This window comes from Plectropomus leopardus, chromosome 20 (assembly GCF_008729295.1).
Source record: "Plectropomus leopardus isolate mb chromosome 20, YSFRI_Pleo_2.0, whole genome shotgun sequence".
NCBI lineage: Eukaryota > Metazoa > Chordata > Actinopteri > Perciformes > Serranidae > Plectropomus > Plectropomus leopardus.
The window spans coordinates 5,494,682-5,512,244 of NC_056482.1; the positions used below are offsets into that span (position 1 = coordinate 5,494,682).

General features: G+C 37.9%; 1 protein-coding gene and 1 non-coding gene across 4 annotated transcripts in view; both read left to right on the forward strand.

The window, feature by feature from the left end:
- The first annotated feature begins 285 nt into the window (after window positions 1-285).
- tnpo1 (transportin 1) overlaps window positions 286-17,563 on the forward strand; it is a 34,044-nt gene continuing 16,766 nt past the window's right edge. The window contains exons 1-5 of one of the 3 annotated variants that reach the window (XM_042508966.1): window positions 286-408; window positions 541-651; window positions 3,884-3,959; window positions 5,352-5,501; window positions 7,725-7,831. In XM_042508966.1, the coding sequence (XP_042364900.1) occupies window positions 547-651; window positions 3,884-3,959; window positions 5,352-5,501; window positions 7,725-7,831 (438 nt within the window). In that variant the 5' untranslated portion in view covers window positions 286-408; window positions 541-546. Of the gene's footprint in view, window positions 409-537; window positions 652-3,883; window positions 3,960-5,351; window positions 5,502-7,724; window positions 7,832-17,563 lie in introns of all 3 variants that reach the window. The other 2 variants (XM_042508964.1, XM_042508965.1) reach the window with 2 other exon arrangements.
- Window positions 6,604-6,675, forward strand: trnag-ccc. Its single transcript has one exon. It is a non-coding gene; the product is annotated as a tRNA-Gly (tRNA).

Below are 17,563 nucleotides of genomic sequence, written 5' to 3' on the forward strand. Positions count from 1 at the left end.
GTTCACTTGCTGTCAGAAAAATCCAGAAATTGTAGGGCATTTTTTGTCCCTCGGGCTTTCTCATCTTTCCCAAAGACAGACACTCTGTTTCTCTCTGAGAATGCCAAAAAGCTATGCAGGCGTAGGTGTTACGTGTATAACAGTGAACAAAATGCTGATTTGTCCGCATGTTTGGCTTTAACCCGTCTCGCACTAGGACCACTCAGCCGCGTGTCAGCTGATGAAGCAGCCAGATATATGCGTCGCGAGCCTCTATGGCCCGCAGCTTTTTCAGCTTGTTGCGAAAACGGATGTGCCGCTGTAACAGGCCCATGTCTGAAAAAAGCCCCAGACAGGCGTTCACATTTCAGCAGATAGGCAGCTCCACTCGAGTGCGTCGGCAATTTTAAGACAGGTAAACACCTCTCTGTACGTAAAATGAGTTTATGTGTCCGAACATTGTAACGTGAACGTGTTCTTGTCTCTCACGGGCACGCGGTAGTGAGTCGTTTTATGACAAATCCTCGATGTTAGCCAATGTTATGTCTTTATCCGCAGCAGAGCAAGATGGAGTGTGAGTGGAAGCCAGACGAACAAGGACTTCAACAAATTTTACAGCTGCTGAAAGAGTCTCAGTCGCCAGATACGTCCACACAGAGATCCGTCCAGCAAGTATCCTTTCAGACATGGATGATAGCGCATGTTTTGTCAGTTGTTAGTGCTTATTAGTGTCAAAGAGACTCAACAGGCTAGCTAGCTAACATTAGCCGGGGTGGTTACCGTTATAAGCAGGTAACGTTACGCAGGTGCGGACCAGTTTGTGTTTTTTGTCTTTCATACGCTAAACGTGCTACCAGTCAAGCAGGCCGTGCTGTGCCGAATTACTCAAGTCTGAATTACTCATCAAATATGCTGTATGAGGTCAGGTTAATATAGCAGTGAGCTACTCTATAAGCAAACGTCGCATGTAGGCTTGATTCAGCAGTTCATCGCCTTCATACACACCTTTACTTTGCATTATGCCCTAGCAAAAAAAATAATAATAATAGTGTATTCGTGCAACACTCCTGTATATCATCCATAACCAAATCTTATAGCCAAACATTAGCCTAATGTTTCATTAAAGTGTTCGAGATATCTTCACATGTGAAATTAAGGCAGGGTGATGTGGAGTAAACCAAATATCGTGATTATTTTGGGACCAAGTTCCTCAATATTGACATTGTGGTGATATTGTAGGGTAGAGACAGATAACAGATTTTCTTATGACAAATAATCATCAGTAATGTGAATATAATAACTAGGTGGATAAAGGCAAATAATACAACAACCAGAGCTGTCTGAAAAGTTCAGAAAAATGACATCATTATAATGCAGGCATTAAAACTATGAATAAACAAATCTTGCTACATTTCGATATCCAAGTACCCAAGATGATATTTAGTATCATATCACAATATTAATATATTGCCCAGCCTTATGTCAAATGTCTTATTTTTTAAATATATTTTTCTACAAAGCAAATAGACAAGTGTTGAATTAAAATACCATGTATTATAATAATGATATAATAATTCCATTAATGGCTAAAAGACCATTATCCCCATATCATTCAATTAGTGCTTGCGTATTGGCGTTAATTATCTTAAAATATAAAATAATATCAATCTTAAAAAGAAGTGTCAGGAGTGTTACACTAAAATTTTAACATAATTCTTATGTGTAAAGACCATGAGTGATATGTAAATATGGTTGCTACAGTCATTGAAAACATGGAAAAGTCACAAAAATCTGGAAAAGTAATGAAATCAATAAAATCATTGAAAATCTTAGGAAAAATCTTAGAATTTTGTTGTGTATAATGAAATTGGTACAATAACTTACTTTGGACAACTGTTAACATAATGTAACATAACAAAAAATGTATGTTTTGAAGCTTTTGGGGTAACATAGCTCAGTTATATGTATATTGGGACAATGTTTACAGTTATGTATGTTTCCTCATTTTCCCCCTGCGTTCCATCTCTCCCTCCCTGCATGTTTAAACAGAGTTTTCATCTGATATGTTTGAAAAATACAGGACAAGTAGAGCAATTAAAAAAAAAAACAAAAAAACGTATTATTATTCCTTGAAAAATAATGTAAAAACCCTGTATACGCATTGGGTGTGGGAATCACACTTTAGTCATAATACAATATCATCGCGATTTTAAACGTTTCAAGATATGCTGAGTATTGCAAGAACATGTTTTGTGAATGTGATATGTTATTGTCAACACCAAATTTGGTGAAATGCATCTAGTGGACCAAAAAAGCAATTCATTTTATTGTTCAGGTAGGCTACCTAAAGTTTATTTGAATTTGCAATATTAACAAGTTTACATCTTAAATAATTAAAAAAAAAAATATATATTTTTTGTGTATTAGATACCGTATTGGCACAAAATCCAAAAATATACTCCATCTCACTCCAAGAACTGTCTTTGTCAACACTCAAACCTGGAAATCAAACATGTTTTGGCACGAGAGACGGAAATCACTAATAGCCCCATGCTGCAATATTATCATTATACTTGAGTCAAAATACAATATTATTGCAATTTTAACTGTTTTTTCGATATGCTGAGTTTTGCAATAAGTTGTGAAAATGATGCCACAAATGATGTCAAACAGCTGTCTTTATTTAATGATGTGAAGTTTTTTTGATATTCATCTCATATCAGTTGTTTTTATTGCAGCAAAATGAATGTACTTGGCAGAAGAACTCATTGATTTTTATTAATCCTGTAGGCTACCTTAAGTCTTATTTATATTTGCTATATTAATAATTTGCACAGTGTAGTGCTAAAGTCTTAGGCCACGTTTGTTTTTTTAGCAAGGCTTTAATGATCATACATATTTATTTCTCTGTAGTCTTTACTGAATTACAACCAGAACATACAGAAAATTTGTATACAATGTTTAAAATGCAAAAATTTCAGAATATAACATCTTTAGTAGGTTAAAGTTGCAAGTATTTTGTGTGACCTCCCATCCTCTCATCATGTCTTGAACTCTCTTGGGCAAACTATATGAGATTCAGAATACTAATCTTCTGGTGTATTTATACCATGTTGCCTCGAATACATGTCCAAATCTCAATATTGATTGTTTGAGCTACCTTTTGTTATGGTGGTACAATTCTACATTGCACACAAAATATTGAACTCAGGCTAAATTAGCCATGTTTTGTTTTTTTATTGCATGATTCTTGCCATCAGTATATCTATGCAATTATGCAGATTACTACCATGACAACCAACCTAATCAGCAAGCTTTATTCCTCAACATAAAATGCAGTGAGATTGGTAAAAACCAGGCATAAGAGCTGTCTGCAAGATGTGTGGTTTAGTAATTATAGCTGTGTAGCATTCAAGGTACATTTAAAATCTGCACTGTTATCAAATGCAAATGTGATCCAGCATTTTGTACAAGTCAACACATACTTGTGCGTTAGAGAGCAATTAACATCCACTGCTCCGTGCTGCTGGCCCATATGCTTTTTGTCTGTTTTCATGCTGATCCAAAATGATTTGCTTATGTAACTCTTCATACGCACAGCATCATTAACTCATAGACGAGCCGCTGTTAGAGCCTTAAATGCGCCATCTGTCTGGGTACGTCCAGTGTTCCCTCACGTCTTATGACATGTTTATAACCCCCCTGCAAGCATTCACTACTCCCCTCACACACATACCATTATACTGTTACATTGCACCCCCACTTGACTACACAGACTTCTGATATTTTTATTCATCTTGAGATGGGAGAATCTTGTTTTTTCCATTATGACCAGACTGCAGTGTTAATGTGCTCACAACCTTTCAACAGTTAGCACCTTGTCTTCCTCAACCGCTTTCCCCAGAGACTCGAGCAGCTGAACCAGTATCCTGACTTTAACAACTATTTAATATTTGTTTTGACAAAGTTAAAATCAGAAGGTAAGCCTGTCTTTGTCAGTGTGTCGTTTTGCTGTATCTGTACCATGTTCCCGGATTGTGTGGTGGTGCTGGACAGTGTAAACGTCAGACATGTCGTTTTTATGTAACTGCTCAGTGACAGGTCTGTTTGGCCATGACTCGGCTGACCCGATAGCATCTCTGCCACAGATGATGTGGCACTCAGAATATGGGTCACTCTAATTTTAAACCTAATTCCTGGCAACACTCAACTCTTGGCTGGACTGTCTGCACAGTAGATGACTGAAATGTTAAGTGGTGTTAAGACATTTTAGGATGCTGCTGGACTATTGCGCTCATACATTTGGATTAGAGCTGCAACGATTAATCAATTACTTGTCAACTTGTAGATTAATTGCCAACTAATTTGATTACCAATTAATCGGTTTAAATATTTTCTAAGAAAAAAAGTCAACATTTTTGTGACTCCAGCTTCTCAAATGTAAATATTTTCTTGTTTCTTTGCAGCTCTGTAACAGTAAACTGAATATCTTTGTGTTGTGGATTAAACTAGACTTTCTGCAGTATTCAGACATATTATAGACCAAACAACCAATTGATTAATCGATAAAAAGATTGATCAACAATGAAAAAAATAATTATTTGCAGCCCCAGTCCAGGTATTTGTGAGTTACCTTTTAAGGAAAATAAATTACGAAAATAATTTCATACAAATAGTTGTTGTTGCTGACCCTCCATCATTTCAGTATCTAGTTTGGAGAGTGCATTCTCCCAGCTAAACCCTTTGAAACCTGAGGAAATTCACTTTATTTCTTTCAAAAACATGGAAAATAACAAGTGGCGAAAAAAGAAATGACCCAAAAATGAGCAAGAAATTAGTAAAAAGTACAAGAAAATTGCCTGAGAATTAGTTCTAAAAAAAAGTAAATACATGTTAAAAAGAAGAAAGTAAAAAAATGACCTGGGGATAGTTCTTTAAAAATCCTAATAATTCTGTAACATAATTTCAATCATGTAACTCTGAAAATTATAAGTGTAGTGTTTCCCTACCTTTTTCTTCTTTGATATTTTTTACCCAACTTTTTAAAAATAATTTTCAAAAACTAATTTCTTGTGATTTGTGGAGCATTTCTTACCAACTTGCTTATTGCCTTGTTTTCCCATATTTAAGAAAAAAAAACCGAATCATACCATTTTGGGGTTTAAAGATTTAAATACTTGTGAAAGGCATCTGAAAGCAGCCCCTAGAAAAGCGATGCTGCTCCAGGTTTCAAAGGGTTAAGCAAGACTGTTTATGTACTGTTTATGAGCTGCTATTTGCATGCTGAGTTAAATGAACAAAAACAGTGAAGGCAGTGAGATCTGTGATTAACTAAACTGTTCATTTGCCTGTCTTTCCACTACCCCGCTCAGATGAACCAACACGCTCCCTGAGTGGGCTGATCCTGAAGAACAATGTGAAAGCTCACTATCAGAACTTCCCCAATGGCGTGTCTGATTTCATCAAGAGCGAGTGCCTCCAAAACATTGGAGACACTTCTCCCCTCATCCGGGCCACTGTGGGTGAGTTGCATTTTCTGGAGTCCACTGAACATGAAGGCTTGCATTAAAAGATGCTGCAAGAAATGGCATCCCATCATAACTCGCATAATTATATTTACATAACAAAAACATCCACCTCAGTACCATAGTGTAGTACTGTTAAAGACGTTTTTGGGACTGTTTGTCCTGTGTAGTTCTCTCATTGTTTGCTCATATTCTGACACTGCTGATGCTGTCACCTACAGCCGTACATCGGATATTTGGGAAATGCATCATGCATCAGAGCAGAACATCAAACAGACATCAAACTGCTTGTTTTGTCTTGTAATTGCATGTCCCTTTGTATCATTCTGTATCCCCTCTCTAAATTCTGAGGTTTTTTGCAAGTGAAGGCAGGGCAGGCTGAGCTTTCCAGGAGTTATCTATTTTTTCAGCGCCAGTAAGTGACTCTCGGGGTGGATAATTGATCAGTCAATCCTTTCTGAGTTGATCAAGTTAGGTAGATGGGTGAGCAGAGCAGCTGCTATATGTGAATGCAAACTTTTAGACCCAGCAGAATGAATGGTTATGTCTCACTAACGCACCTGACGTTCTGCTGCTACGTCTGTGGCGTGAAGGAATAACTGAGCAAGGTATATATATATATTCAAACACTGCAGCTCCAAAAATAGAAAATCTATTTGTGGCGGCAGATGATTTAATTGTGTTTGGCTGCAACAAATAAATGAATGTGTGGGAAACCCTGTTTTAACTAAGTCTTGCTTAAGGAGAAGGCTTCTTTTGAAAGCTCGCTAGATGTGGCATTTTGTGTGAGGGCAACGGTGGAGGCGTCAGTGAAAGTTGGGCAGAGGTGTGCCACGAAGAGTGTCATGTTGTAGCACAAAAGGCGTAGCTTAATGTTATGTTATTTCAGGGTAATAGCTAAATAGTAAGCCAATTTTGAAAATGTAAAAAAAGTTAACGAGATAGCCGCTCTGCACCTCTTGTAGGCGGCTGTGTCTCAGGGGGAAGAGCAGCGATCCACTAATCGTTTGATCCCCGGCTTCTTCAGTCAGCATGTCAGAGTGTCCTTGGGCAGGATACTGAGCTCTTAAATGCATGTGAGTGTTTAAAACTTTAGCAGTCCCTGGTGGTCTAGTGGTTAGGATTCGGCGGTCCCACTGCCGCGGCCCGGGTTCGATTCCCGGTCAGGGAATACAAAGTTTGGGTGCCCAGTAGCTCACCTGGTAGAGTGGGTGCCCCATGCACAAATGCTATGTCAGCGCCCACGGGTTAAATTCCTTTGCTGCCTGCCGTCCTTTCTCTCTCTCTTCCCTTTCATGCTGAAATGCACAAGCCAAAAAAGGAAAAAAAAATCTTGTACATATATAAAAAAAACAAAACTGAGCTGCAGGTGGCACCATGTGTGATACCCTCAACTGCCAGTGTGTGAGGTGTGTTAACGGATGATTGTGACTCTAGTGTAAAAGCACTTTGAGTGGTCAGAAGACTGGAGAGGTGCTACATGAGTGCAAGTCCATTTACAAGATGGGTCAATACCAGGTCATATTCTTGCCAATATTCTTGCCAATATAGCTTTAGAAAGGACTACTTTAATCTGGGTGGGATTGTGTCTACAGTATAGGGATGATTTTTTTTTGTGTTGGTATTCCCTCCCACATATTCTCTGAAAAGGGGCTGTAAAAATCTTGTTTCCAATGAGTTCTTAAAATAGTCAAGCTCGCATGTTCAAATTAGTTCTTTTTATGTGAGTATATCTGAACAATAGATCCTTTCTGGTTAGGGATTAAGGTGAGAAGTTGCCCTACAATAGTAGCTGGTGACTTATTGGGAAAAGGAGTATAAACTTTCCCCACAAAGTCCTTGATGTTTAGGTAATAAAAAAAATATGAAGGTGCTTACAGCAAATTTATCTGGTAGTTGATAACATTTCTTCATTCAGCTTTAAGTGTTGTTAACAATGCAGAAATATGCTTATGTGTACATACGCATAAGTAGCAGCTACACAGCCATACAACCTGATGCCATTTGTATGCTTTTGTATTTTGATTTTGGGACAAAGCTAACTGAGTACATATTTGCATGGAGCTTATCCCAGCAAATGGATTCTAAACGTTCATTGTAAAACTGCAGAGTCAGACTGATTCTTGTTTATGTTTATTAATTTTAATCAAATCAGTGTCTGTTCATTCTTAGAAGTTTTGTCATACCAGCATAAGTAATACTAAATTCTTCCCATAACAGGTATCCTCATCACCACCATTGCCTCCAAGGGAGAACTACAAAACTGGCCGGAGCTTTTACCTAAACTCTGCCTGCTGTTGGATTCTGAGGACTACAACACATGCGAGGTGAGGAGGAACACGACAGTTGTGGCTGGGATCTGATTTGCTGCTTATCAGTCGTGGCCTATAGTAGATATGGATGTATAGTGCCCCCCCCCCACTTTAAAACATCAGAAGACTGAAATGATTTATTTCAAAAACATGGGAAGGAGGCAATGAGAGCAACATAACAAGAAATAACCCCAAATTGGCAAAATGAAGTAGAAGGTAAAAGAAATCTACCTAAAAATTAGCACCAAAAAAAAGTATTAAAAATGATATGAAAAAAGTGCTTAAAATAATTATAATCATGTAAAATAATTATACATATATATATATATATATATATATATATATATAAAATAATTATATATATATATATATATAATTTTGATAAATATAGATATTGCATTTTGGACATTTTTCTGGAGCTTGCGTTTTTTTCTCGATATTTTTGAAAGAAAGCAAACCAATTAGCTCCAGGTTCGAAGGTTTTAAAGGGTTAAGTTTACTTGCAAATCCCAGGTTGTGTAAGCAAGACACCACTGGATTTGATAAATGCCGCAGCATCTAAAAACTGACAGACTGGTCTTAACAGCAGCAAACATGAAAATATGTGAATGCGTTTGCATAAATCAGACATATGAGATGACATTTGAAATCTGAACATAATCCATCTTCTGGTAACTCAAATATGGATAGAAAACTGAATGCTCCCACATTTATTAGAATTTTTTCCCTCTATAGGAAACTGTCAGGATCTGTCCACATACTAACATTAAACAAGCTTGATGAACTATGATGCCAAGCAGCTTAAATCTGTAAGCAATAAACCCAAACATGAAATACATCTACATTATATTGCAGTATATTTTAGAGACACTTAATTTTGATATTATAGTCGTGTCAATTTTGTTAATGACAGCAATTGTTAAACTTTGTTTCTTCTTATTATAATTATTATAATATTATTTTTGTTCTGTTTATAACAGCACATCAAAAATTAAAGCACCCGTGTGCATAAATCAGAGATGATGACAGATGATGACAATTGAAATCTGAATAAAACACATCCTCTTTAAATTCCTTTTGCACGAATACGGATAGAAAAAACTGAATCATTTTTTAAAAGTCTACAGGGAACTACCAGGATTTGTTGTTTGATTTGTTATAGCTCAATATGTTTGACAAATTATGATCCCAAGTAGCTTGATCTGCAAGCATCAGACCCAAACATGAATTATGGTCGGCCCGGCAAAACCACTGTCTCTATGGCAGCATCATTTAGAGTTAACACTTATCATTGTAATGTCATATTTGTTGTTGGCAGCTGATGTTAAATTTTGTTTAATATTATGTAGTTCTTGTTATCTTAATATTATTGTTATCATAGCTGTGTTTGTGAGGAAGACAGAGAAAGATCAGGTGTATGCACATTTGTGATCATGTGTCATAGCACACTTGCTGTAAGTGGCATGTCTGGGCACACAGCGCTGCCTGCCCGTCTGTTGATTTGTTTATTTATTTACTGTGGAGAGGGAAGAGAGCTGGGTCAGCTATAAAGCAGCATCTGGATAGCATCCTGCTGGCCAGATGAGCTAAAGGCAGTCTCACAGCTGGAGCCGTGGCCACAACTGCAGATTATTCAACATGGAATCATTTATTCTCTTTCTATCCTTTTTTTTTTTTTTTTTTGAACCAGAAACCCATTATGACCCCATTTTCTGACTTGGAGTACATCATCACCCAAAATAGATTTTATAATGTGCATCTCAGCAAAAACAATGCATCGTTGTTTTGTTTTATTCTGCAAAGAAAAAAATCTCTAGATTTTATGAATCGATTCTTTGTAGTAATATCTTTAACTCATCTGATTGTTTTATCAGTTCTTTATTGCATCGGGAAGAAGTGCTTGTTGTCCCGAGTTCTTGATCATATTGACTGTTCTACATTTACACTGAAATGGTGTAGAAATGCTCCAAGGCAGTGACAACTACACAATACAGTGCGTCTAGTGTAAGCTTGGTCCTCTGATTTGTGTAGTGGTGCTGCACCCAGACTTAGGCTCACATAAACTTCCTGGCGGTTAATAAGCTGCCAGCTGCATGTGCCTGTAATATCAGTCACTATAGGGGAGAAGGATTCATTACATTGGAGAACGCTCACAAATTAAGCTGCACGTAAATGCAGCTGTGTTTAAGGACATTTGAAATGGGAAGGATTACTCGTCACCGCCTACAGCAGGATTGTCCGTATTTTGCACCGCACTATCTGAATTTTAAGGAAGAGGTGTGACAGAAAAAAATGTCTGTCCTTGTAGCACCGCAGCCGGCCTCTCTTATAAAGCTTATTCAGAAGCTGAGATTTAGGTCAGCTATTTACTGCAGAGGATCTTGAAGTGTATGTGTGTACACGGCTTAACACTGAACAGCGACCAAACGTAGCAACTCCTCACAAGGCTCGCTATGATTTTGAAAAGCAGCTTGGAGGCTGGAAAGCTCCTTATCGTCTGATGTTGAGGACGGTTAAGTTGTCGCTGGCTGAAAAAAATGTCTTTCAGTCTTGTGATAAAAGGTGCAAAATATATTTTTGAAAGTAGGGCTTTGCAATATATTAATATCATGATATGAGGCTAGATATCGTCTTACATTTTTGATATCGTAGTGTTGTAAGTGTCATGTTTCCCTGAGTTTGAAGGATGCTTTACTTCTCAAAAATCTCATTGTGTAAATATTTTGTGAAAGCACCAATAGTCAAACCCACAAAATTGTTGGAATGTCGGTAACAGGGTTTTTGGTCAAAAATATTGTGCTGTTAGATTTTCTCTACATATGCCAGCCCCATTAAGAAGCGTTTTTGGAGTATTTTTTACTCTTCGTCATAAAGTTTGTTATTCTGCACTTTTGCTGCAATCATATCTTCCTGGGATGGTCCTATTCCCAGAATTGGGAAGCCATTCTTCCGACTTTGGTGTGTTCATGAGCTTTGAGTCTGAACTTCGACACAACATGAACACTACATATCAAACAAGTTGTATTTTTTTGCTCAGAGCATTTTAACAACCCGTTGATAAGAGTTTGAAGCTTTACAGAGTCCCAGACAAGTTCCAGATTACTGCACCAGTGCATCCCTAAAACTACTAAAATATCAGGGTTAATGCTAGTCAATTACTTTTCTCGCTCATCAAGGTCATGCTATGATGACAGAAACTAGTGGTTACAACCTAATACCACATAACAAATTACATGTGAGAGGACAAAAACCTGCAATATATGGACTACTAAAAAATTAACTTCCATTAACTGAACATTTATTTTTGTCCACAATGGTTCTGCATATATGATGTCAGCTTAGAAACTCATGTACAAAAATTCTTTCAAAGTTGTTTTTTCAACTTCAGGGGGCGTTAATATCCAACGTCATCACGGCAGGAAAGCAAGGACGTTTTGCACAGCCATCAGGCTTCTCATACTTTTTCATTTATTTTTAGACATACTTTTACAGCCAGACAGAGCCACCGATGTGGCCATATGCTGGGATAATGGATATTGTGAATGTTCCAAGTGATGCTAATAGCAATAATGATACCTAACATGGATTTCAACTATTACTAGAGGTGAGGATGTAGGTTTAAAGCAGCAGTACATTTCACTTATTGCTCCAGCAGAGAGATATTTTACAAAGTTAAACATATTTTATTCTTAAAGAAGTGGACAGTGTTCGACTTCAGATATAATGCAGCTACTATCATATAACATAAGGTCTTATTTTTATGCCTTGCTATGGAGGCATTATGTTTAGGATGTTTTTTCATCTATAAATACATATGTACATCCATCCCATGCTTATGAATGTGGTATCTCAAGAACACCTTGAGGGCATTTATTCAAATATGGCACAAATGTCCAATTTGAGGATAAATTGATTTAGAATTTGGTGGTCAAAGGTAAATTTCACTGTGACATCACAAAACATGTTTTTGGCCCAAACTAAAGAATTGATATGCAAATTATAGCAGAAATTCACAAACCTGTCTAAATCAGATAAAATTATGAAGCGATGACATTTTATATCCAAAAGGTCAATGGTCAGTTTCACTGTGACATCATAATTTTCTGCGAAAAAACTCTTTTCTGAAATAATCTCAGTGTCATAAGTTGGAAACAGAAGGGGACACATTTGGTCAGGTACCGAATTGGCAATGCTAATCTTGGGTGTCCACCTTAAAACTCATTTGTATGTTGTAATGGACAAAAAAAACAAATTAATACATGTAATGTATTACAGCTAGATTTTACGGCACTTTATGTCATTGGTCGTGGAGAATCAGTAATAGTTTGGATTTATTGTTTAAACATTTTATTCAGAAAAGTTCAAATTGATTTCAAGATTGTCAAAAATCCAAATACTTTCTATTTTACAGCACTCCTTGTAAGTACTGTAAAGACAGCAAATATCGATATCCTGCCAAACTCATTTGTCAAGTTGTTCATTGCAGCAATAGAGACCCCTAAAAACTCCACACCATTACGGCCACCTGCACTTTGATATCTATTTTGGGACTATGTTTGGTGGCTGCCAGTGTACAGTTTCAGAGCAGTGTGCACTTTGCAACCCAAGCAAGAAACACGTGTGGATACATACTGGCTATTCGATCAGTCCACATGTCCTCCGTGTTGTGCATTTACAGTGCATCAATGCAGAATGATGCTCCTCAATCCTTGATTCCACCGGTAGCCTGTCGATGACATGACGTCTGCGATGCTGTTTTGCTCTGTCCTCCACGCGGCTCTGTATCTCACCAGCAGTGTCCATGAGCATTTCAGAAGTGGAGCGTCCTGATGCTCTAGACACGCTGAGATCATGTTTTTTTTGGTCATTTTCCCTTGATTTTGTGGTCATTTCCCTTGATTTTTGTGATTCTACCATTGCTGAGTAGGCTACATATGTAATGCTTTCCTTTGCTGTCAGTTTAAATTATATTTAATGATGTTTTACCCACTTTGTTGTGCTTCAGCCTATAGTCTAGCCATGACAGAAGTAGGTCAAAGAATTTTGGCTGTTTTTCAGTCTAAAAAAAGCATGTTTACCATGATAATTATACAGATAAGTTTAAAAAAAACAGTAATACATGGAATAAATTGAAGATTTATGGCTAAGTTTATTTAAAAACACATCCAAGTAGGAGGTTTAAACTGTTTTTGTTAAAAAAAAAATGACAGTGCTGTTCTTAATTATTACCTACTTTCTGACAATTTCATGTACAGTGGCTTAGCAGGAGCATTAATACTCCTTCTTAACAGAATACAGAGGTCTGGTGGAGGAAGAAGGAGCACATACTATTGATGTAATGTTAGTTAAGTGCAACATGATCCAGAGTCTGTGCAAGGTGTTTTATTTTGAAAAATGACCGGATGCATCGGTGCTTGACTTCCTGCCTGGTATGCCTGGCAGCTTAACGCTGCTGCTGTCCGCCTCTGGCAAAAATAGATTTGGTGCGTATTTTCTGTGGAGCAGAGCGGGGAGCCGCGTCTGGGACGCTCTGAGGCGTGCCCAGTGGAATCAAGTGCATTGTCTAGAACATCGGCAATTGACTTTGGACGCCGTTGCGTGGCCGTAATGCATCGTTGACGACCCAGTGGAAGTTGGCCGTCACTCTGTTACTGAATTATCATCACTATGAGTGAACAACAGCCCCACACTGAGCTGATGTCTGTTGTTTGCAGGTTGATATCTTGAACAATGTGTAAATCTTCAGTTGGGAGATTTCATTGTCTTTATGAAGTTTTTTTAAATATAGAAATTCAATATATAAAAAACAAAGCATGCATTTCTATAATAGAGAAGACAATCCATACCGGCTCATAAGCTTGGTAACATCAGCAGTTGCAGCTGTACCATAGGCCCTGTCATGTTTTTGGTTTCAGAGCAGCAGTTGGAGGAAGAGCCCCCTGAGCCGCCACACTGTACCCCTGTCCACATGCTCTATAAAAAGACAGGAGCAGGTGTGCTGGACGCTGAGTGTAATGCTGGTGGATGGTTTTATATAGGTTTTGCCTGACAGCAGTTTTACTGTCATGATTAATAACTGTTGGAATGCAGTTGTGAGGATCAAGTTGAGAGAGCAGGTGACCCTATATACAACGCTTTGTCACCTCAGCGCTCGTTTGTACTGTGGCATTATTCATATTTTCAGAGCAGGAGTCTGAAGGAGCTCTTTAGTTAACTAAACGCATACCTCTCCTTTTCCTGGCTCGCCGTCATCTGCATGACTTACATTCTCGCATTTAATGACCTTCCATAGCAGGACGGGAAGGGAGGATTACATTTTAGATGCCTCAGTGTCACTGGAACGCTTGAAGGCCACTCCCATTTATTTGCCCTTCTCTGTTGACACATGGATACACAGACAGCTAAACGACATCGTTGGGAGCTGTCCTGTGTCCGCACAGTTCCATTCAGTGCATTATCACATGGACTGAGTTACAATGGAGCTACATTTCAGTATATTACAGTCTCTCCAGAGCCTAAATCTCATGCTGCATGGGTCATCTATGAATTTGACAAAACAAGCATAACTATTAATGCATTCAGCTTAATATGAAACAGTTTTATTTTGTATGGTGTGGAAAATTAAAAGCTGCAACTAACCTCATTGATAAATCTGTTGATAATTTTTCATGATGTGTCTATAAAATATCAGACCATGCCATTCATAATTTCCCTAGAGTTCAGGTTGACATATCTTATCTTGTCTGACCAACACAGGGCCCAACATTAAGGATTGCCCAACATTGTGCAAGTAACTATAGCAAAAAATAAAAATAAATAAATAAAATAAAAAGCTGCAAATGCACAGTGAAGATCAAGCACTCAGGAGAAAATGGCAACAGGTAAAGACAAAGTTTATGAGAAATAATATACTTGCATTAGGAAAGTATTTTAAATATCCTAGAAACAGGATAGTAGTTGGGATACGTCAGAGGATGTGTGCAAAATTCCAGCTATGCACTGCACAGTTTGCTGCGAGTTTGAAAGGGACTGATAAAACAGGGTCGTTTTCATGACCATTAAAGGGATATTTTGCCAATTTGCAGCCGGCTTTGTATTATAACATAAGGCTATTATGTGTAAACGGTACATTTCCCTTCATTTAACCAGTGCTTAGATATCCCCTACAGGTGAAACTCCCCTACAGCTCAAACTACAGCCTTGATTCAGCATTTTCAAATTGCCCGACATCCATGCCGCCACTGCAGACACAAAAAGTATAGAAGCAGGTCATGAGACAGACCTGTCTCTCAAACTGGAAACAGTAAAGAAATATAGAAATATATTTTAATGTCTGGTTTTGCTATAATAGCAAGAGTTTGTGAACTGGTAGTGGATACCCTGCTGCTTCCAGCACAGTGAAAACTAAAGAAATTCATATCAAACAGTAAAATTAAGCAGCGCTGATATAAATATAATCGAATATAAATCAAGGTTATCGTTTAACTGACATGTCCCCTTTCATGCCCCCTGGCCGCCATTGTTTTACACGTACAAATTCGTGTTACGTCGCCCATGAGCCGGTGTTTATTGGTCTGGTGTGCCGCAGTGTGCTCAGGTAGTTGTAGGTTTTTTACTCCTTTAGAAAGCATTTTTTTTTTTTTTTGCCTCTGTTTTCTCCTTCGTTATAAAGCACCAATTTCAGTATTTGACTTTCTTTACTGTGGAGACGATCTAGTTTTATTAAAAGACAAACTTTCCAGCACTGAAATACTTGTTCAACTCTAGTCTTTGTTGTTTTTTGATGACTGCCAATCAATAGAATAATATGTATAGGGGTAAGTAAAAAATGGCTTTGTACAAGTAAGTGAGGAAAAACCCGGTCTGTGACAGTCCAAGATCTCATCATACAATCATTTTCTCTTTTACGAAGCTGGAATAAAAAGAATAGATTCATCAAAGATCAAAATAGTTGCAGGTACATTTTCTGTCAATCATCAGCTCAATTTTCACAATTGCCAAACATATATTTGCCAATAATAATTGTTCAGTCAGCTAAATCTGGCATTATTCGTTTTCATGAGTACATTAAATCGTTTGCGATTCTGCTACATCATGTCTAAATCTGTACTTGATTTTTTGAGTTCAACACTAGCAAGTCTCATACACATTAAATCATTGTGTGTCTTTGTCCCTCCCAAAAAGCAGTCCTCTTCATTTTGCAGTCCCCTGCAAGGTGAAATTGCGTAATCTGTATACTAATGAGGGAAATGACTGTATTCACTCTGTCTCCTCCTGTTTGTGACCTTGACACAGTCTTGTCCTCATACCCTCCTCATCGTATTCCATCCCTTTGGCTTCTGCACATTTTTTGAGACTGTGTCTGTATCTGTCATCTGAAAGGAATGCCGACTCGGGAACAGTTTCCATGGAAACTCATTTCAGACACCGTCAGTGTCTGTGCTGTGCTGCTTCTTGTGTCTGCTTCTCAGGCTGCCTTTTTTTTGTGAGCGACACTGTAGTCTGCAGCATATTGTGAACATGCATACAAACCATCAGCCAAGCAGCTAGTATTAAGAGAGAGATGTGAGAGAGTTTGTGTGTGTGTGTGTGTGTGTGTGCGCGCGCGCGCGCATGTTTGTGTGTGTGTAACTGACTGCTTGCCAACTGTTTGAAGGTTATTAGAGCAGAAGGGGATGAATCCTATTGAAGATCATGGATGAGGAGGTTGAACACATTTTTTAGGGCTCGCACTGTGCAAAAACTGGAACAGGGTCCTCTGTATGACCTATTCTTGTGATATATTACATTTATTCTCTGCAGAACCACTATGATATAAAACACATGTGTAGAATGCAATGCAAAAAATTAATGTCAAAGAAGTGCAGTAGCTTCTCGCCTCCACAGGTCCCTGTCTATAGCTGCAGACCTGCCATTAGATTACATGATACATTTCTAAATTTGTAATGAGCAAGAGCGCTGCAGCTGGCAGCGGTAAAACAGGCTGCAATGCAATGTTAGTGGGCAATTGTTAACTGTCAATTATGTCCACCGAAAGTGCTTGTGTTTGCCACCAGGCTCAGATTGTTATACATTTTGGAAAGCATTCCTACAAAAATAGACCTTTTTGTTAAACAGTAAGATCCTTTTTGTCGAACCAGAAACGGCCCCCAAATCACTATCACAAAAAACCACCAGACTCCATTTAAATAAACAGTAATTTCATCACTGTAAAACACAATCAATTCAAAGTCGACAGAAACAAAATAAAATTTACAAAAACAGTATTGGTTTGTCTTTTCACTGTTCCAACAACCATCAACTCTGGTTTGGTTTAAATCAACCCTTAATTCACTCAGATGTGAAAATATGTTTTCTGTGAAAGTGCATAAATCAAAGTTTTTTCAAGCTGAGTCTGGTGGGCTTGGCGATGGATTGTTTCTGTTTAAACAAAAAGGATCCCACTCTTAAAAAAAAAAAAAGTTAAAAAAAAAAAGCAGGAGAGACGGAGACATGGTTTACCCCGAACATCTGGGATCAAGCTGTTTCACTGGATGAGCAGACCTTGTTGGGAGCCATAAGGACACAAAAAGCACTGCAGAAACTGAATGATGCCATCAGCAGCAACATGCCCGAGCAACTGGTTGGAATCTTCATAGTAGCTGCTGATTTTAATCGACTCATCCTTCAACTCCAAAGATGTAGCAGGATCAAGGACAGATATAATTTCATATACTTTGTTTAAAAAGTGACAAATAAATCTGCCCT